This window comes from Astatotilapia calliptera, chromosome 5 (assembly GCF_900246225.1).
Source record: "Astatotilapia calliptera chromosome 5, fAstCal1.2, whole genome shotgun sequence".
NCBI classification, from domain to species: domain Eukaryota; kingdom Metazoa; phylum Chordata; class Actinopteri; order Cichliformes; family Cichlidae; genus Astatotilapia; species Astatotilapia calliptera.
In genome coordinates this window covers 16,639,620-16,661,456 of record NC_039306.1, presented here as the reverse complement: position 1 = coordinate 16,661,456, position 21,837 = coordinate 16,639,620, and the positions used below count along the sequence as shown (strand labels likewise).

At 40.1% G+C, this 21,837-nt stretch overlaps 2 protein-coding genes across 6 annotated transcripts; one reads left to right on the top strand and one right to left on the bottom strand.

Moving 5' to 3' along the window:
- Positions 1–16: 16 nt before the first annotated feature.
- hemk1 (HemK methyltransferase family member 1) lies at positions 17–13,489 on the bottom strand. Of its 3 annotated transcripts, none has more exons than XM_026167583.1 (11): positions 13,150–13,489; positions 11,617–11,790; positions 11,439–11,530; positions 11,264–11,357; positions 11,026–11,163; positions 2,329–2,393; positions 2,150–2,199; positions 1,951–2,056; positions 1,214–1,339; positions 822–932; positions 17–672 (listed from the first exon to the last, which is right to left on the bottom strand). In XM_026167583.1, exons 1-11 carry the CDS (start codon positions 13,213–13,215, stop codon positions 600–602), a joined length of 1,095 nt encoding a protein of 364 aa, XP_026023368.1. In that variant the 5' UTR covers positions 13,216–13,489; the 3' UTR covers positions 17–599. The 3 variants fall into 3 exon arrangements, with proteins under 3 accessions (XP_026023368.1, XP_026023369.1, XP_026023370.1); XM_026167584.1 differs by having other exon boundaries at positions 1,214–1,309; XM_026167585.1 differs by lacking the exon at positions 17–672 and having other exon boundaries at positions 896–949.
- nprl2 (NPR2 like, GATOR1 complex subunit) lies at positions 12,751–21,513 on the top strand. Of its 3 annotated transcripts, none has more exons than XM_026167582.1 (11): positions 12,751–12,975; positions 14,513–14,604; positions 14,718–14,886; positions 14,973–15,081; positions 17,747–17,883; positions 18,192–18,289; positions 19,452–19,488; positions 20,038–20,131; positions 20,220–20,337; positions 20,451–20,593; positions 20,683–21,513. In XM_026167582.1, the coding sequence occupies exons 3-11, from the start codon at positions 14,725–14,727 to the stop codon at positions 20,748–20,750; spliced, it is 966 nt and encodes a 321-aa protein (XP_026023367.1). In that variant the 5' UTR covers positions 12,751–12,975; positions 14,513–14,604; positions 14,718–14,724; the 3' UTR covers positions 20,751–21,513. The 3 variants fall into 3 exon arrangements, with proteins under 3 accessions (XP_026023367.1, XP_026023366.1, XP_026023365.1); XM_026167581.1 differs by having other exon boundaries at positions 12,751–12,992; XM_026167580.1 differs by lacking the exon at positions 12,751–12,975 and adding an exon at positions 13,873–14,265.
- Positions 21,514–21,837: the final 324 nt, after the last annotated feature.

The window sequence follows — 21,837 nt, the reverse complement described above, 5'->3', positions numbered from 1 at the left end:
TTGAAATGCCAAACGTTTCTGTTGTGTTAAGGCTTGCGATCGCCATCACCAACCCCCGCATGACGACTGCTCTTGTGACACTTGTTAGGAAATATTTTCCCTTAAATCACCTTTGAAACACAAAGACTTAGTGGCCTTTAAACTCTAAGTATGCGAGAGAAGCAGATTGTGTGAGGAAGTAAAGGCCGTGCTGCGTGAGCTTTTGCTCAACAATGCACGCCGCTTGCATCTGAGTCAGCGAGAGGACAAGCTGAGGGGAGGACCGTTCGTCAGTGGATTCACAGAACTACTGAATGCTTCCTGGGAGGAGGGTGAGCTTCTGAGAGGGAGGGTTCCGAGAAAAGCTTCGGTAATTACCTTCAGCTTTGGAGCCTGCGTTTTTTTTGTGCCTTCGTGCACACATTTTTTATTGTGACGCAGGATGTGATCACGACTGTTACTAGATTAAAAGTGCAGCGGTGACATGAAAACAATGTGCGCTTGTGCAAATTATGAATGCTGGGTGTTATCAGATCAGTGTGAGCGCGTGCTTGGTGGTTCAGTGGGGGTAGGGGAGCTGAGGCAGCGGCGACCTGAGCTAAAGCCAGCGTAATAGGATCTTAATTTCTCAGTCCAGATCCTGCTTGTGGTCCTTGTTTGACTTCTTCCTTCTGAAGGATGCAGAATCGAGGCCTAGGAAACACAAAAAACGAGCCGGCGTCACTGATGCCCAAACCCCAGACCCCGTAATCAAATCACAGCGATGGCCCTGAAAGTGGGCTCACGCAGAGTGATTTCATATGAAAACTGATATTGATGTAAAGCAGTTTTATTGAACAGACCTGCCGGTGATGTCATGCCGTGCCTCCTTAAACTGCAGCCCGTCCACGTTCCCCTCCACCCACTGTCGAATGAGTGGGGGGTGTCTGGGGTCCACCTCCAAGTAAGCACGACTGTTTCTCACCAGGAAATAAAACAAAAAACCCACAGAAATGGGGTAAAAATTAATCATCAACAGGACTCGATTTTGAAAAGTAACCCTGAGATGAGAGCAGCACATGCCTGGAAGTGCATTCACTGGAAGTCTTTTAGAAAGCTTAACACATTAAAGAGGCAACACGATACATGTGTTTTTCAGAACATGCTGTTCTTGTGACAAGGCGCTTTTGCCTTTAGGAATTGAACACAGGTGTGTCCGTCTGTGTGTGAGAGTTGGCTTTTTTTTGGTTTTTACCCATAACTGGACAGAATCTGGGGAGCCAGGGTCAAAATCTGCTTGATCACTTTCAGGCCGTCTTCGCCTCCGTCTAAAGCTGCCGGGTCTTCAAATCTGGGGAGCAGCACACAGCAAAAGCACACACTGTAAAATAGATACAAACATCACATATTTTAAAATGTTTTCTAATGAAATCTGATAAGCTTATTTATTAGATTTACATTTTACATGCAAATTACAGCTAAAAGTAAAGGATGAGTGCACATTTCCTTCACTATGATCATTTCTTCTAATTTAAAGATCCCAACATTGATTAAATGGTCAGCTACTCATAAATAACATATACTAAACAGTATGTTAATATTGTTATATTGGTTTCATTGTATTTATTAAACAGCTTTAACAAATACAATGTTTAACAAATTGTAACAATTGTACAATTTTTTATAAATACAACTATATTTGTAAGCAACCTAAAACAGTAAATTCTGCTTGGTTTTATATGCCCAGAGATTATCTTTCATAAATCTTTTACAGTTTCATATATTTCCACCTTCTCCTATAAACCCAACAGATGAATGCTTAATGACATTGTAATTACTCACAATTATTTAAACAATACAACCTTAATAGCTCACTCTAAAGATTTGTACATTCTGCATTTAATAACAACTTTTGCGAATCCAACTGAATAAAGCTTTTTTTAATGTTAAACATAGACAGGTTTAATATATATAAAATGAGAATTTAGTCACCTTAAAATTTCAGGTTCAAGGGACGCCATGTCTTCTGAAAACAGGTACGGAGGGTTACTGACCAAAGTTGTAACTGGCCTAATGAGACTGAGCAGAGTTTCTGCATCTGATAAAAAACAAAACAAAACAAAAGAATCTTTTTATCAGCAGAGGGATCAGCTTTGTTATTTAGAAAAAAACATGCAAAACTTTCACTGACCCTTCATGACATCGATGTGATGAATCTCTAATCTATCCTCAAGTCCCAATCTGCAGACGAAAATCCTTTTTCAGATTTTATGAAATCTTTATAACAATGTAATGTAATCTTTATAATAAAAATAAATCAATGCTAAAGGACATTTACAACATAGTTTTCATGGGTTGTGCTGCAATTACCTTAGTGCGTTCTCTCTTGTTAAATCCACTGCATCCTGGCTCTGATCCAGGGCGACGCCTTTAAGCTGGAAAACAAAACACAAGAACTAACTTTACGCAGAAGTTTTCTCTCTGTTTTCCTGTATTTGTATGCACGGGAAAATTGGGACATTTTTACTTCTTTATAATCTGATAACAGAAGAGAGTCTAAAATATGCAAACACAATATCACAGTATAACTGGAGTGCATGTTTGATCAGCTGAGATGAGAAGATGTACATGTGATGTGAGGATAGCAGCTTATCAACTGGAAATCTATAACTAATGATTTATCATATCAGTTATCCTATTGATTTTTTTCCCTGTTAATCAATGTGGCTCGGCTACAGGGAGGGGTGGAGCGGGGGGTTCAGTGTGTTGTGTCAGGGGAGGTTGACCCACACAGCTGTTCTCCATCACCGGGTCATGCCTTCCCTATTTCAGGGGGATGCCGGGACCGGACGAGAGAGCGGTGTGTGCTGCGCAGAGCGAGGCAGCTGGAAAGCTGCACTTTAACTCTGTAAATAAAAAACACTCAACAAACTGTAACACTGTGGTTGTCTGGTCCTTCGCCATTACAGTCTATTAATAGTAAATAAATAAGTCATCACTAAAAAATGAAACATAACATATGGTCATCACAAGCCTCAAAAAAACACTCAATTAGCTCAGCCTAAAGAATCCACTGTCAAATGTTCTTTAGAATAACTAAATGACACATAAAAAGCTGCAGCCTTTGTATCAATACTCACTGTTAGGTTAAGGCAATTTATCTATTTAGACTTAAGCTGACAATAGTAGTGAGCAACACTTTCCAATGGCTATGGGTCAAAAAGCTCAAACAGCAGTTTGAGTGTATAAGGCCATGACATTCACCTGTGTCAGTACCTGACTTTCCCGAGGTGAGCATGGTGTTCCATTCCTCCAGAGGAATTTATTTAACTCAGAGAATTAATGCCAGGATTGAAACTGTTCTCATAACACACGACTGCCCACCAACTTACGTCGGTGTTTTTCGTAATTTGTAATTTTTCTCTAACTGATGCATCACGTTCAGCATCTAAACAAGCTGACATTTGCTTGTTATATGGGATTAGTTTCAAAAATGCTTGGTGCTACAGGAAATGTCACAACTTCCTGAAGAGAACATGAAAGTCTGTACACAACGTTACTGATTGCAAAGAGGATCCTGATCAAAACCACAGATGTTCAAAACACAACCTCATCTGACAGATGTTGATGAGGAAGAAAAAACGTCTGGGTCTTGAGATTTTGCAGACACACGACCACTAACCGCCAGACATTCAGTTTGTAGCTCATTTGGACGCATGACCGTCATGGTGACAGTGTAGGATCAAGCGAATAAGGTCCCGGTCACACAGGCTTAAAGACCTGTCAGTGACCATCTGGCAACCTCCGGGTCATGGAGGAATAATGAGTTTACCCTGACCGATTGCAAGTGGTTGCTGAAGGCTGATGGCAGTCGCTGGGAAAATAACTGTTAAAGCTGCAGCCACTCATGCCTAAAGACCGGACTCTTTATGGCGTTATTTTTGTGCCACTATTCTGAGCGCACATAAAAAAAATTTTTGCAGGTGCAAGTGTTGCATTTTGAGGAGAAATTTATTTTGAGTGAAGAAAAGCTACATTTGAGTGAACAAAATTCATTGCTGCGTGCAAAAACTGTGTTTGCTGTTATCCCCACACACACAATAGCAGCCCCTCTCGCTCAGTTTTTGCATTTGAGCTCGCTCGCTATGTGTGCTCTCAACATTTCTGCCCGTGCGCATTCAACTCTTTCTGTACGCCATGTGCCACAAAACCAGCCAATCACAGACTTGGATGCAAAAAAATCTGATTGGCTATTTTGGTCTCCAATCAGCTCGAAATGACGAAATGCAATATCCCAGAATCCATTTCGTCCAAACTCAAACGAGGCAGTGGCGGAGTTTGAAATATCACTCTTTCTGGGTTACAAAATAAACTTTTAAGATATTTTCATACGATAATGGTTCTGTGTAAACTTCAAAAACCTGCTTGATTTATCAAGACATCACATATTTGCAAAAGTGCTCTAATGTTTTCGGAGATGCCTGTTACCCACCAGCTGACCGCATAGCTGGACTGGCTATTGCGCATACCGGACATTTGCCCGGTAGGCCGATGGTGATCTTTCATTTTTATGTTTGCTTGTTTGTTTTTGTAATGGTATAAACAATGAAAGGTGGTGGATTAGCCAATTGGCTAATCAACTCTGGGCTGGACCAATTACAATACATCCTTATTGAGGTGAAAAGGAACGCGATTAGTCCCGTACTTCAGCTAGAATGAAAAAAGACACAAAGCTGGAGTTATTCTGTGTTTTTGCTGTACAACTGCCTGTTCTTCTCTCATTCTCTCCCCTCCCTCTCTTGTTGCTACTTCAATCATGAAACTGATCAATGATCAGCTGATGTCTCTCTTGTTTGTTTATCGCCCACTTTGCACCAGAAACAGGAAACCAGCGGATGTTGCGCTAAACAACACCAGCACGTTTAAGCTTGATAAGCTGTTGTTAGAATTTATTTAATATTACTTTCTAGTATCAGCTGATGTTTGCCGGAGCCACAGCTGTAAAAGCTGCTGGTCATGATATCGGTTTGGATATGTGGTGAGAGGGAAACATGAAGGTGATACAAATCATACATATATACCAACAAGACAGTGTACATCACTGTGACAACAGCGTTTGTTTTCATTCAAAAGCTTTATGGTTTTTCCTACAATACCTGGTGGTGTAGTCGGCCGATTTTTTGTCAGTTCAGCCTTATACTATGTTTAACCCGAGTGACCACCCGGTCAGCTGGTGGGTAACAGGCATCTCCGAAAACATTAGAGCACTTATGCAAATATGTGATGTTTTGATAAATCGAGCAGATATTTGACGTTTACATAGCACCATTCTCGCATGAAAATATCTTAAAAGTTTATTTTGTGACCCAGAAAGAGTGATATTTCAAACTCCACCACTCTGTGTTCCTCTGCCACTGCCTCGTTTGAGTTTTGGACAAAATGGATTCTGGGATATTGCATTTCGTCATTTCGATCTGATTGGAGACCAAAGTAGCCGATCAGATTTTTTTGCATCCAAGTCTGTGATTGGCTGGTTTTGTGGCACAAATATAACGGCATACAGAAAGAGTTGAACGCACACGGGCAGAAATGTTGAGGGTTGCTATTGTGTGTGTGTGGATAATAGCAAACCCTGAAATACAGTTTTTGCACGCAGCAATGAGTTTTGTTCACTCAAATTTAGCTTTTCTTCGCTCAAAATAAATTTCTCCTCAAAATGCAACACTTGCACCTACAATTCTTTTTTTCACGTGCGCTCAGAATAGTGGCACAAAAATAAAGCCATAGACTCTGACCCCTGACAACCACCTGTTGCTAGGGAAAAACATGTATTCTCTGACTGGTTGGCACAAAACTCGTTGTGATTGCTTTGTGTTACAGCATATTGCTGTGATCATAGTTTGAATGGAAGTGACAGACCTGTCTACAAACTAGTGCGAATAATTCGATGATAAAAAATTCTCGACACAAATTCTTTGACTCGATGCTTCGTTTAACACTTGGCTCTGAAGCATGTGTTAAACATTGTAAACGCAAGTGTTTCCCCCTCATTTGCGACTAAAAACAGTCCTACAATAGAGATATTTCATCACAGGATCCCTAAAAATAACTATAATAATAGTAGTAATGATAATAGATTTTAATATTATTTTCTGACATTGTCTTCTAACGCTATATTTTGCTACAGTGGGGCAAAAAAGTATTTAGTCAGCCACCAATTGTGCAAGTTCCCCCACTTAAAATGATGACAGAAGTCAGTAATTTGCACCAGAGGTACACTTCAACTGTGAGAGTCAGAATGTGAAAAAAAAATCCATGAATTCACATGGTAGGATTTGTAAAGAATTTATTCGTAAATCAGGGTGGAAAATAAGTATTTGGTCACCTCAAACATGGAAAATCTCTGGCTCTCACAGACCTGTAACGTCTTTTGTAAGAAGCTTTTCTGTCCCCCACTCGTTACCTGTATGAATGGCACCTGTTTGAACCCATCATCTGTATAAAAGACACCTGTCCACAGCCTCAAACAGTCAGACTCCAAACTCCGCCATGGCCAAGACCAAAGAGCTTTCGAAGGACACCAGGAAAAGTATTGTAGACCTGCACCAGACTGGGAAGAGTGAATCTACAATAGGCAAGCAGCTTGGTGTGAAAAAATCAACTGTGGGAGCAATCATCAGAAAATGGAAGACATACAAGACCACTGATAATCTCCCTCGATCTGGGGCTCCACGCAAGATCTCATCCCGTGGGGTCAAAATGATCATGAGAACGGTGAGCAAAGATCCCAGAACCACTTGGGGGGACCTGGTGAATGACCTGCAGAGAGCTGGGACCAAAGTAACAAAGGTCACCATCAGTAACACACTACAACGGCAGGGAATCAAATCCCGCAGTGCCAGACGTGTTCCGCTGCTGAAGCCAGTGCATGTCCAGGCCCGTCTGAAGTTTGCCAGAGAGCACATGGATGATACAGCAGAGGATTGGGAGAATGTCATGTGGACAGATGAAACCAAAGTAGAACTTTTTGGTATAAACTCAACTCGTCGTGTTTGGAGGAAGAAGAATACGGAGTTGCATCCCAAGAACACCATACCTACTGTGAAGCATGGGGGTGGAAACATCATGCTATGGGGCTGTTTTTCTGCCAAGGGGACAGGACGACTGATCCGTGTCAAGGACAGAATGAATGGGGCCATGTATCGTGAGATTTTGAGCCAAAACCTCCTTCCATCAGTGAGAACTTTGAAGATGAAACGAGGCTGGGTCTTCCAACATGACAATGATCCAAAACACACCGCCCGGGCAACAAAGGAGTGGCTCCGTAAGAAGCATTTGAAAGTCCTGGAGTGGCCTAGCCAGTCTCCAGACCTCAACCCCATAGAAAATCTGTGGCGGGAGTTGAAAGTCCGTGTTGCTCGGCGACAGCCCCAAAACATCACTGCTCTGGAGAAGATCTGCACGGAGGAATGGGCCAAAATACCAGCTACTGTGTGTGCAAACCTGGTAAAGACCTATAGTAAACGTCTGACCTCTGTTATTGCCAACAAAGGTTATGTTACAAAGTATTGAGTTGTATTTTTGTTATTAACCAAATACTTATTTTCCACCCTGATTTACGAATAAATTCTTTACAAATCCTACCATGTGGATTCATGGATTTTTTTTTCACATTCTGTCTCTCACAGTTGAAGTGTACCTCTGGTGCAAATTACTGACCTCTGTCATCATTTTAAGTGGGGGAACTTGCACAATCGGTGGCTGACTAAATACTTTTTGCCCCACTGTAACTCCTCTACTGAAGAGTGAAAACTGCCCAGCGTTGTTGTACGTTTTTCGTTGCTGCGGCAGAAAGAAGATGGAGAGGCAATTTCATGACACAAATAAGTGATGCAGACTCAAAACAAACTTTAACTGAAATATAGCAAAAGTGCAAACTGTTCTGATAATGCAGGGGCGATGTTGTGACTTCTCTAAATAACGTCAAAAATGTTAGCTAAAGTAGCCTAAGTCACTCGAAATTATTAGCTAATTGTAGCTTTCGGAGCCATTAGTCTGCTGGTATATCGCTAGCTGCCAGCAAAAGGGGCTGATGTAGTTTATTATTTTAGTTTGTTATAGATGTCTATTCCTGTTCTGTGCTTCATTGTTTGTCTACAGTACAGCTCCAGATCCAACTGAGAGCATGTCAAAAGGAAATCTGTGTCCAGTAGCAGCCTTTATTCAGTCTGAATATTGTTCTAAACATGGATCAGTTTATGCCTTTTATTGGTTTTAAATTCTGTTTCACTGTTACATTCAACCTTTGGTTGACAGCATAGTCTCAGAGAGGAGCAGAGAGGGAGAGGAAGGGAGAAAAGGAGAGAAAGAGAGAAAAAAATAAACAGGCAAGAGTGAACATGTATATTTCAAAGGGAGTGTAGCTTCTGTTTTGCCCATTTTCTTTCATGACGAAATGTTTCTCCTTGTGTCTAGGATGGTTCTTTCCAGGTATTCCAGATTCCTCCAACAGAATAAACATGTGCAGTTAGTGGGGTTAGGTTAACTGTGAGTGTGAATGGTTGTGTGTAGGGCTGCTCAATTAATCGAATTTTAATCACGATTATGATCTGGGCTTTCAACGATCATTAGAAATGACTGAGCCGATTATTAGCCCCTCCCTCGTGCTTTACTCTCGCGCTGCTCCATGTGGCAAATCCAGCGCACCTCTCTGCATTTCAAATACGCATCACAAAAATTAAGAGGACCCAAGGGAAGCTCGGAAAGCTAAGCAGAAGTTATTTGGAGTGTAGACATAGTGTGTAAACTTTGCTACAGTGTCGTAGCTGCACCACAGAGCAACACTGCAAAGTTCACTAAACATAGATGTTTACATTTTTCATTTATTTTTTATATTGCAAACATTTGCACTGTTATCAGTATTTGCACACTATTTTATATTATTTTTTAAAGTCATTATTCAATACATTGTTATTGTTAACCCTTTAAATCCCTGTAGAACCGGAACCACGTAAGCTAGCGCAATAATTTGTTTTGCATATGAAACCGGAGGAGTTGTACTTACATCTTATGCCATCAGCTTAAGTGACGGAAGTGACGTCATTTTCACGGAAAATGTAGTTTTTTACTTGTAGGCCTTAAAAGCCTATACTGGTGTTTTTATAAGTCATGTTAACTTTTCTGAATAGTTTCTGGGATGCTTAGAACTCGAATTGCTCAGCTGGAAATAGTTTATTTTGATGCACCTGCTGTTTTCTTTCCAAATTTGCATCATAGGATTGTTTTTTGTTTTTCCTGTAGTATATAAAAATTGCTGTATCTCCAAAATAAAACTATGAAGACACTTAAAATACATTTTCTGTGGTGGGAAACTATTTTTTTGCAACTTTTTTGTATTTAAAGTTTTGAGGGATAAACCTCTTAAATTTCCCCAAGTAGAAATATATGTAAAAAAAACAAAACAAAAACGATTGTCAATTTCTTTTGTAGTTTATTGCACTTTTTTGCAATTAATGTAGTTACTATGGACTTAATGCATACATATTATTAAAATATGGGCTATAACAGTTGTATTGATGTATAGCAACTTGAAATGCTCCCAAAAATGGCACTACAGCATGTAAAAAAAAAGTAATATAAGCTCTGGCGGACTTGGTTCTATGGTAGGTCTTAAAGGGTTAAATAAATATCGTCAAATAATCGAGATCTCAATTTCAGTGAAAATAATCGTGATTATCATTTTTGCCATAATCGAGCAGCCCTAGTTGTGTGTCAGTGTTAGCCCTGTGACAGTCTGGCAATGTCCTAAATAATACCTGCAATAATATCAAATATTGCGTTAGTTAAATTACAAAAATATTTAAAAATATAAAAATGAAATCTTTTTTCAAAAGCCAACAAAAGTGCACACAGGCCATAAAACTCCGATCCACTGACCTAAGGGTTGTTAGGTGGAACACTGAATTATTATTAATATAAATTATTAAAATCTACACTATCATAACGTCTGGATTTAGCAGCACAAAAACTTGCCTCTTGTTAATGTCCGAAATCTTTCCAAGAAAATAAAGTAAAGGTACATTTTTATGCCTTAGTCTGGACTTCATATATGTCTTATTTTATTTAATTTGAGAATGTAATTTTAATATTACACGTGCACACCGTCAAAGGGTTTATTTGGTTTGTTTTTTTGTTTGTTTTTTGACAAATGTATGCAGTTAAAATATAAACATTGCAATTTCTAAAATGGAAACTAATGAGGTGAGGTGTTCCGGGCATGTCCCACCAGGAGGAGGCCCCGGGGCAGACCCAGGACACGCTGGAGAGATTATATCTCTCAGCTGGCCTGGGAACGCCTTGGTGTCCCCCCGGACAAGCTGGAGGAGGTGGCTGGGGAGAACGAGGTCTGGGCTTCTCTGCTTGGGTGGCTGCCCCCGTGACCCGGCCCCGGATAAGCAGAAGAAAATGGATGGATGGAAACAGTTAATTTTGAAAGGTCTGTGTTTATTCTCTTTTGAATATTTATTATCGTTCATTGATATGACAGAAGTGTTTCTTATACGATTACTTATTTCCAGTCTGAATCACACTATTTCAATTTTTTTACCGCTTAGGTCGCAGTTAGCGAGTATTTGCAGACAAACATTAAAAACTTTGACGGCTGCCAGCTCCACCCCTCACGACACATCAACTCCTGTCAGTTGCACACGTGGTATAAATGTAAAAATGTATACTTCAGGTGACCTACTTCTCGAGTTATCGCATTCACAAGATTTGCAGAAAACCTGACCTCAATGAAATTCAATTTCAATCAGTGAGGGTAGAAATGAGAACCAGTCATAGGAATACACATTTTTCCCTAGCAACCAGTGGTTATATCACGACCAATGAGAAACCTCAATATACTGCATATATTTCACTGTTGTAATGAAAAATTTGACTCATTGTCAGTGTATTAAGACCCAAAGTGAGGGGTAATACATTAATAAGTTAAACAGCCTTTTTCCTGTGGGGTCCCTTATTGTAATTCCACTCGTCTGAAATCTTACGAGAAGCACAAAATTCTACCTGAGGCAGACTCTTCAGCAGGCTAAGAGAAATGGCACCAGACCCACATCCCACTTCCAGGCACGTAGGCTCCGTCTCAGCAGGCACTCCCATCTCAGTCTTCATCTGCAGATCATTGAGCACCAGCTCGACCAACTCCTGCATCAGCAAAGACGAAATACAAATCACATTTCGGCTTATTCGTGATCATTTGCTGGGTCTTCACTGCGAGCATGCACTGCCTTGTCTTTTCTTTTACCTCCGTTTCAGGTCGTGGTATGAACACAGGAGGCCTCATCTTCAGCGTCAGGTCCCTGAAGTCCCACTCTTCAATCACGTACTGCACGGGCATCCTAACCCAAACATGCAACATTGTAAATATTTTAATTGAAAATCACTGAAATGCATATAGAGAGATCTATGCACAAACTCACCTGGAGAGACGTGTGGTGCAGAGCTTCCATATCTGCTCTGTTTGTTCTCGGCTGAGAAACTCTGTTAATCTCTCCTGCTCAAGACTTTCTATCTGGATAAAGAAACGCTATGTGAACTTGATCCACGTTTACTGCATGTCAGTGCAAGTGCTGAGGCAATGTAGATTTTGCAAATTACAGTTTTAGCTCCGAGGAGATGAGCAATGATGTACTGGCTGGACTGCTCAGGCTCCGTCACACCTCTCTCCTCAAAGCGCCTCTTCCATAACTTCACCGCCTGAAGTGGTGTAATCCTGCCTGCGGGTAAGGCTGGAGCGCTGCATGTACGGACAGCTTGGGACTTCCAAAGTACCTAAAAGCATGACATTTAGGATTTATTTTTATAGCGAGCATTATCGCCTTTATTTTGATAGTGAAGCAGTGTGGAGTAGAAAGGAAAGAAGGGAGAAAGGACGAGGGAAGGCACACAGTAAAGGGCTGAGGGTTGAACTCAAACCCAGGCTGCTGAGTTCTGAACCATATGGCACATGTTCACCAGCTCAACCAGGGAGCCAAACTGGCACCTGTCGCATTTAAGTTCAAATAAAATTTCCAAGTATCAACTGCAGTTTTTTAACACTGATGTTAGACTCCCATTAAGCATTTCCTCGGGGGAATTTCCAGCAACTTTGGAAATCATCACGATTTATTTTAGATCAAACCTCAGACACCACTCACGATTACTCATAACACGTGTCTAGCTGACAAGTCATAAATAATTTTCACTTCCTCCCTATAACCAAGGGGTTAAGAGGGAATCTGTAAGTCAAGTTAACTTACATTAGTTTAATGTAATCCAGTAAGAGAGAAGTGTTATTATTAGTTACTGTATGTGTATGGACAATAATCATTTTGTTTATTTATTTGAGTTATTCAAGCTTATATAGTATTTATTTAGTACAGGTATAAGTTATGTGCCATGATAGATCGAAAGATACTTTACTGATCCTAAAGGGGAAATTACTATGTGATAGTAGCAGCATAAAGAACTATAACCTACAATAAAATTGCTTGAAAGTACCACGGGCCCATAATAAAGGCCTTATAATGTGAAGTAGTGCAAAATTTTATATGCAACAGCGATTTTAAAAAATGAAGCAAAAGAAAGACAAATAAATACAAAATAAGGCTGGGATTGTGCAAAAAAAAAATTATACTGGGATATAGAAGTGCAAACGGCTTCAATAAATAACAAGTACAATTTCAAATCCAACAGACACCAAGCAGCAGGAAGGTTTGATACTGATAAGTCTGAGGAATACGGACAGGTGTGTTCGCCTGTCAACAAGCAGGAGAGCTTTTGTAAAGCTTTATCGAGAACTGCAGGAATGTTTTCCTGAAGGCTTGACTCAGTCTGAGCTCTGCTGCCTCTGTGTGTGCCTGCCACTTTATTTTGTTAAAAAGAAGATAACAGAAAACAGATTTGGTCCAGTTGCGTCAATGGAAATCAACTGATAAACAGATCAAGAAACTCATTTGACCTGGTCTGTGCTTACAGGTGCGCCAGTTTGTAATGTGAGTAATATTTCCAGTTAGGAAGGCAACAGGAACAGGTTTGGACTGTTGGTTTTTAAAGCCGTGACACTGTCATGTTTTTGTTTGTTCAACACTTTGGACGCAACGTGTCGACTTCCCGGGAAAAAAAAATAAAAAAAATAACTTGACCAGTTACCTTTGGTCCACTACTCCTGCACCCAAAACATCTGTAGTAGCTTGTACTCAGCGACCTTCTCCACATGGTTAACAGTATTAAGTCTTTACATCGTTATTCATTGGGTTTCCGGAGTCTATGCGCTCTCGGGCTGAACTCGCTGCATGGCGGCAGTAGTCTGTTAGATCAGCATGCTACACTTTACGGTCCTGTATGAAATTCAAACATTTTTCTGTGTCGGAACAACAAGCTAACTGGCAGGGCTCTTACTGTGTCCTGCACGCGGCACAGAGAGCGACTGCGGCGCAGTCTGCGCAGCGCTGACGCCACTGAACGACGTTGCCTTCACGGACTGTAAAACATATAAAGCTACACCGTCACATACGTTAAGTCTGTAAAGTAAGATGGTAAAATAGCATCTATAAATGTAAAAGTCATTAGCAAGTAATAAAAGTAATATTACATTTGGTAAATACTATTATTCGAAACCTTTAAATTGTCTAAAAGGGAAATTTTCCTTAGTGTTGCGCAATTGTTCAGGGCCCAATACTTTAAAGCGTTTTTATACGACAACAGAGTTCGTGTTACTTTTATATTAATTTTAAAACATTATTGGTGCTACATACGCCACGACTTCCTCTGTCTTATTGTTGCCTTTACAGTTTTTGCGACGTCAATTTTTATTCTAAAGCTAAGTTACTGGGTGTCCCTGAAGGCGATATTATTGTTGTTCTTCCCTGTCTGGTTTTTGCATGCGTTGATGTGTCGAGTTATTGAATAGTTTGATGCCTGGGTGACCATAACCTCTGCTTAATACATTAATAACAGATTTTATAGGGCGTCTCTTAACTTTAGACCTGCGTTTAAGTACCTAAGGACGTCGCTAAGTTGTCTTTAAACGTTAAAGCTATATGCTAGCTCATGCTGCTGTAAATAAACTGGGAAGATCCACAGTAGACACACAGGAGATACCTTGTTAACGCAATTTGGGGCAAGTTAATAGGACTCAGCAGGGTTTACACACCTCTGGATTAGTTCTCCATGAGGATAAAATCTATGATGGGCATGCCCACTCGGATAGAGTGTATATTTTTCAGCGAATTTCATCCTACTCTGGGTCCCAAGATAACATATCAGGTAAGTCTGCAGATGGTCTGGTAAAGTAGTTTTATGTTATGTTATTTATTTTATAGCTACTGTCGTTATGATTATCTTTATAAATGCCCCAATTGCGAGCTTGTTCATGACTGAGTGTGTTTTAAACGTGCGAGGCAGGTTTTTAATCCTTCATAGTCATTTGGCATTGACATGTACTCTGCATAATCCTTCTGAGCTCATGTATCGTATTGGGCATAGTTTGTCATACTGTGTCCTCTCCTAACAGGTTCCAGAAGAGTACATCTCACGGGAGCTCTTTGACACCGTTCAGGTTTATATTATCACCAAGCCAGAGCTACAAAACAAATTAATAACAGTGTATGTAGTCTTATTCTGCTCGTCTGTCTCCCTGCCTTGTTTGAAGTCCTTAGTATTTAAATAATAGTGTATTAACTTAATCAACCAATCTCTTTTTTTTTTTTAAATCTTAGCACTGCAATGGGAAAAAAGTTAATTGGCTGCCCAGTGTGCATCGAACATAAGAAATATAGCCGAAATGCCCTCCTGTTTAACCTCGGCCTTGTTTGCGATGCCCGAACCAATACTTGCAGCCTCGAGCCTATTGTTAAGAAGCTATCTGGATACCTTACAACTCTGGAGGTAAAGAGTATCACATTTTCACATGTTCACGTGATCGCTTTCTTCGGGATGATTCCTTAGAGATTTTCTGTCTTGTTGTGTTGCAGCTGGAGAGCGGCTTTATATCCAAAGAGGAGAGCAAACAGAAGCTTTTACCCATTATGTCAACTTTGTTAGAGGATCTTAATGCCACGGGAGCCTGCACCCTACCCATTGGTATTATTTGGCATCTTACTGGCTATAAGTTTTATCTGTGGCAAGGAGCAATATATCTTTTTAATATATAGCTGTGGTCAGACGTTTACACACATTCATCATGGGCATGAATGTCATGGTAATTTTGTACTGTTTCATTGAACTGTTCTTTTTTCCAGGGTGGAATTATTTTAAATCTTTAATGACTTAAAAAGACAAGAATTTGGCACACAAGTTAGAACTTATTTTGGATGTTCTCTAATCCACACAGGGCCAGAAGTATATACATAACTTAAATATACACACTCACTTAAATCTTTTAATAAGTGGTGCTGAAGTTTCTACAATGTCTTTTAACTCTCCGAGACTAACTTCTTGTTAGTGATCATGATTTACATGATTTTTCTGGTACGTTTTCTTTTCCAGCATAAAAATGCTTGTTTGACATCACCCATTAGATTGCCAATACTCAGAACAATGGGTGTAGGAAGGGAAATTATAGATTTCCCTTCCGCAAGTTTGACTGCAGATTCCAAGATAATCTGTTTAAACAACTACATGTAAGTACAATGTATTCTGATGTGTCAACACTGCTGAAGTCTGGAAGATTGTCACCATCACATAAGAGGAAATTGGTTAGGATTTTCAGGAACAGAACAGGAACCACCAAAGCTCAAAGCAGCCATAAACAGGTGCCAACTAAGAAAGAAGCCCCTACTCCATAGTTGACAGCTGCCCACACAGATAAGCCAAATGCTTTCTGGAGAAAGGTTTTATGGACAGATGAGACAAAGACTGAGCTGCAGTACTGTAAAAAAGTAATTGCTCCCTTCCTGATTTGTCACATTTACATGTTTTAGATCATCAAATAAATTTTAACTGTAGACAAAGACTAAAGACCTGAGTAAATACAAAATGTACACAGCGTTTACAACTGAATCCTGTACAGTCTGTGGGTTTTAGGCTGTGGAGGTCCAAAGTTCAAATGTTCTTCGTCCTCCTACCGTCTACTTTTATAGCTAGGTTAACGTAAATATGATGTTGTGTAATTAAAAATCAGTACATACAGACGCTGCAGAGACTTAAAGCTGTTATCTGGGTAAAGTTAATTACTCCATCAAATATGTCTTGATGCATGCTCAATCATCCAGGTCAGTAAATCCCAAAAGGTTGATTCTACTCATCTGGATGTAGCGTTTTCAATGGAAGAAACGTTTCGTCACTCATCCAAGTGATTGCTTCAGTCTCAGCTGACCACAGGTCTTTGATCAATGGGCATTTATCAGTGGTTGTTGATCAATGGTCATGACAATTTGCATATTAATGATCAAGGAACTGACCTCACAGCGCATTGTTCATTCAGTGGGCTGGTTTCAGTAATTGTGCAAATGTACTGTTTATAAGGTTGGAGAAACCGGCAGTCAGCTGAGACTGAAGAAGTCACTTAGATGAGTGACGAAACGTTTCTCCCATTGAAAAGGCTACATCCAGATGAACAGAATCAACCTTTTGGTACTCCATCAAATACATATTAATATTAGACAATAACTAGAGTAAATACAACATGCATTTTTAAAGTACATTACGGATGCATGCTGTATGTTCATTCCACCCTAGAAAAAGAAAAGCTCAGAGAAATCTTTAAAAGCCCAAAATTGTAATGATCCATGTACTTAGTAATAATGTGACATGTGCTCTGTTACTGTGCTGCAGATCATACTGAAAGTATCATAAACGATAGAGCTGCAGCTGCTCTACTAGACAAATCATGTGATTACGGCATTTCTAAATGAACTAAAGCATCTAGAATAGAATAGAATAGAATAGAATAGAATGGCCCATTATGTTCATTGCACACGTACAACTAAATTGTGGGTCCTCCACACCAACTGTGCCGGAATAGAATATAAATAGTAAGACAGCAGGAATAAATAACAAGCAGGAGAAATATATACAGGGCAAGATAAAAGCTGATGAGGGTTACTCAGGCCATGACTCTGGTTGGTTGGTGGGTGGGAGGGTAGGGGTGGGGTAGTGTTTGTCAACACTCCGAATGACCCAGGGGAAGAAACTGTTTGTCTGGAGGCGTGGGGCCTGATTTACTGGAGGTTTCGACCAGAGGGCAACGGGTCAAACAGGGATGGCGGGACACGAGGGGTCACCTGTGATGGCCCTGGATATCCTGAGGAAAGAGGATCTCCAGGAGTGGCAGAGAGCAGCCAGTTATGTTTGGGGCAGTATTAATTACCCTCTGCACAGCCTTCCTGGTTTTAGTAGTTGCCCCTGCGTGGCAGACATCCAGGCAGTAGGAGAGCACACTCTTCACTGAGGAGAGCTTTGTTATGCATTATGTTCGCTAACAACAGGTTTTCCAATATCTCTGATAAGCCCTTATCAGCCAACCAACATGCTGGCTGGGTTATGGCCCAAAGTGAAATTATGTGGTTGTTTGGATTGATTAGGTAAAGTCAAGACAAAGCAGTGCCACTATGCAAGCGGCTTTGCTCTGACTGTTACTCTTTTTAGAAATTCAGAGATGGGAAATGCAGGCTGATGTTTCTGAGTCAAAAATTTTATTTAAGAATTTACCAGCTACACATAGGCAGTATTCACATGTTGGTTGGCAGCAACAGTGTTTTGTTTTTTTTAAACTGCTCTTACTCTTGTTTGTTGTATCCTTTTTAAGATGAGTCTAACACCATTCATCTAAAGCTGATTCAGCTGCGAAAAGACCCCCCAATAGTTCAGGAGTACGACGTGCCAGTCTTTACCCAGTGCAAAGACCATTTTATCAAGTCTCAGTGGGATCTCACCACTCAACAGGTAGGCTTTCAATGTCAACAACCTCTGGCTGCGGCTCTTGAGAGGTATTTGATAGCACTCTAAGAAGTGCTTGGAAGAAAGATCAGTGTTTAAACACTTATCAGCTGTGCTGGAAGTGATATAAGCACGTTTTTATATCCTTTGTTTTATGATTTGCAAGAAGGCATTAGTGCAAGACAAGATGCCCTTTATTGGTACAATACTGTTTTATTGCTTTTATGAGTTAACATGTTTACAGCATTTAGTTACACAGTAATGCAAAAAGCACTACGTGCCTCTAACCCTTATCTATTTGCTGCTAACTGCAGATTCTTCCCTACATCGATGGATTTAGACACATCCAGAAAATTTCTGCTGAAGCAGACGTTGAGCTGAATCTTGTTCGTATTGCAGTGCAGAATCTCCTGTAAGTATTTTTCAGTAAATACAGTTGTACTCTTTAGTAACCTCACACACGTACTGCTTCATCCCAAAACTTTGTTTTATGTTGTTGTTTTGATTAACTGATAAACCAAGTGTGAACGCCTCTGTAAATGCAGAAGTTTTAATAGTTTGCTGTGGACCATTCAGGTGGGAGCTAACACAATCCCACAATCTTCCCGGGACTTCTTGTAGGTTAACATCCCAGCAGATTCACTTCAAGGTCAGGTCGTACAGTACTCAGCGAAACCTTTAACACAAACACACACACACACACACACACACACACACACACACACACACACACACACACACACACACACACACACACACACACACACTCACACTGACAAGAGCTCAGTTAGCATGTTAAAGTTGATGGCAGCACAATTAGAAAAGACTGAAGAAGTATGGCTTGTTTGGAAGGACTGCTTCTCTGTAAAAGGAGCATGGTGGCACAGTGTAGGTTTGCAAAGTTGGATCTGAACAAACCACAAGACTTCTGAAACAATGTCCTTTGGAAAGATGAGACCAAAAGTGTTGACATTTAACCAGAATGCACAGCGCTGTTTGACAAAACCCAAACACGGCATATCAGCACAAACACCTCGCACCAGCTGTCAAGCACAGTGGTAGAGGGGTGATGTTTTGAACTTTGCAGCCACAGAACCCGGTGACCTTGCAGTCATTGAGTCAACCATGAACTCCTGTGTATCCCAAAATATTCCAAAGTCAAATGTGAGGCCATCGGTCCCAAAGCTACTGTAAGGCTTGGCCAAAACTGGGTTATCTGACAGGACAATGATCCAAAGCACAGCAGCAAATCTGCAACAGAATGACTGAAAAATAAAAGAGTCAGGATGTTGCAATCACCAGTCAAAGTCCAAACCTCAACCTGATTGAAGTGCTGTTGTGGGACCTTCAGAGAGCTGTGCATAAATAAATGCCCACAAACCTCAGTGAATGGAAACATTATAACACAATGACGCGAGAGACTGATAAAGTCATAGAGACAACGATAAGCTGAAGTTATTGCAGCTAAAGGTGGTTTTTCAAGCTACCGAATGAGGGGGGTGTACTTGCATTTTCACTCTGTAATCAAAATACACTTCAAAAAGATGTATTTACTTCTCTTTTTAACTTCACAGGTACTATGGTGTTGTGACTCTGGTGTCAATTTTCCAGGTATTAAACTAATTTCACATCACACATATATGAGTGTAGTGGAACAGTTTATCAGGGACCATTAGGGCCGATGTTAGTTTCAATTGAGAAGTTGTAATTTTTTTTTCATATAATTCCTTCTGTGTTCTGGAAATGTTTTGTTTTTTTCTGTTTTTGTGAAAGTGAATTTTCTTGTGCAGAAAAACTTTTTTTGGGGGGGGAGCAGTACAGGTTGTAAAGCCGTAAAGCAAGCATCGGTTCTGAAGGCCATTCTGATAAAAGGGTTCATTTATTTCAAAAGAAAGCCAATTTATATATTGCACATTGCTCTCTATGCACCACTTTGAATACAGAATATTAGGGCAGGTTTTTTTAAGTGAGGGAAGGCTAACTGTGCAAGGCCTTTTATTTAAAACTTTAATTTTAATCTTTTCCTCTTTTTTTTTTTAACAAATACATTAAATTATTGTCTCTAGTCTTCTGATATTCTGCTGTAAAAAGCAAGCTATTAAAAAGTGGCTAATACTTCCTGATGACTTGTTCTGGTTGCCTTCATGGGTCTTTCTCTAGTACTCTAATGTGTACTGCACCACCCCAAAAGTCCAGAGCCTCATAGATGACAAGTCCATTCAGGAGGAGTGCCTTAACTACGTCACTAAGCAGGGTTAGTTGGGGTCATGACCATTAAAACACGTGTTAATCTTTATTTATTTTGTGACGTTAACTGTGCAGCTTTGCCCTGTCACTTTCAGGTCAGAAACGTGCGAGTCTGAGAGATGTGTTCCAGCTGTATTGTGGGCTAAGTCCGGGAACAACAGTCCGAGACCTTTGCTCACGCTACTCACAGCAGCTTCAAAGGGTCGACGAGAGGTTAGCGTCGCTCAAATGATCAGTTCCTGAAAAGACTTAGCGCTCCTGAAAATTCAGGTCAAAGTGGCACTGGCTCATACTGTATGTGTGTCATGTCACTCGTTTCTCCTAAGGAGGCTGATCCAGTTTGGACTAATGAAGTGTCTTATTCGACGGCTGCAGAAGTATCCCGTGAAGGTGATCCGCGACGAGAGAAGCAGGCCTCCTCGACTCTATACCGGTTGTCATAGTTACGATGAGATCTGCTGCAAAACAGGCAGGGTTTGAAGCCTTCTTTGATTGTTGGACAAAACTTAAGAACTGATGGTGTGAAACAAGTGTGCTTACAATGTCCTAATTTTACAGGGATTACTTACCAGGAGCTTGATGAACGTTTGGAAAACGATCCTAATATTGTCGTGTGCTGGAAGTGATGGGGCAGAAGGGTACAGCAGTGCCTAAGCAGCCAAAGATGCCTTGAACTAGAGAAGGAGGTTTCTTCAATTAACAGAGAAAATAATGAGTAGCGTTTTGCAGTTTTCTTAGCTTAGTTTTGTTCAAAAAAGAAAAAAAACTTGAAAGATTGGATATCACACACATTATGTGGCTATACAATCCATTCATTAAATGGAAAAAAGGCTAAAAATATCTATTTATGTGGGTTTCATACTTCATACATATTTTGCTATCTTTATTGCTTTGACTCTACTTATAACCCCAAATTCATGTCATTTCTACCGCACAAATAACATTCCAACATAAAAACAGATTGCACTGCCACATATCCTTTAGCTGATTCTACTCATTCCTGGAGGGTTGAAGATCCGTTTGCAGTTAGTTAATGCAATGTTATTAGCATTTGTATTTGAATTTGTACTTTATTTATATGCTGCATTTTTGCTCTAACAGAAGCACTGAAAGCGTTTCTTACTGCAAGATACATCCACCCATTCACACACAGATAAGGGCAGTTTCGGTTCTTTTTTTTACCCAAGGATATTTAAATATGTCTGACCTTCAGATTAGTAGGTGATGAAACATATTATTTATAACTGTTTACAAAATAGTAAAAACTTTTTAATGTAACTTAGCGGCAGTAAAATTCATCATGGGAGTGAAGCCCTGGAACAAGCAGGTACAGTCTTATGTTATCACACTGTGAAGAAAATATTTGAAATAAAATGCTTTGAAATGACACCCGCCATTAATACGTTTTTAATAATAATTTCATGTACTTTTATTTAGAAGGATGACTTGAATTTCATGTTTGCAAGTACTTTTTTCACTACCATATACACTCACCTTAAGAAGCACACCGGTTCAGCTGCTAATAAGATAACACAAATGTCTAATTAGCTAATCACGTGGCAGCAACTCAATACAGACTTGTACTGGGATTTTCCTACACAACCATCACTAGTGTTTACAGAGAATGGCCCAAAAAAAGAGAAAATATTCAGTGAGCGGTACTTCTCTGTGCATAAAGGCCTTTACTAATCCCAGAGGTAAGAAGAAAATGGT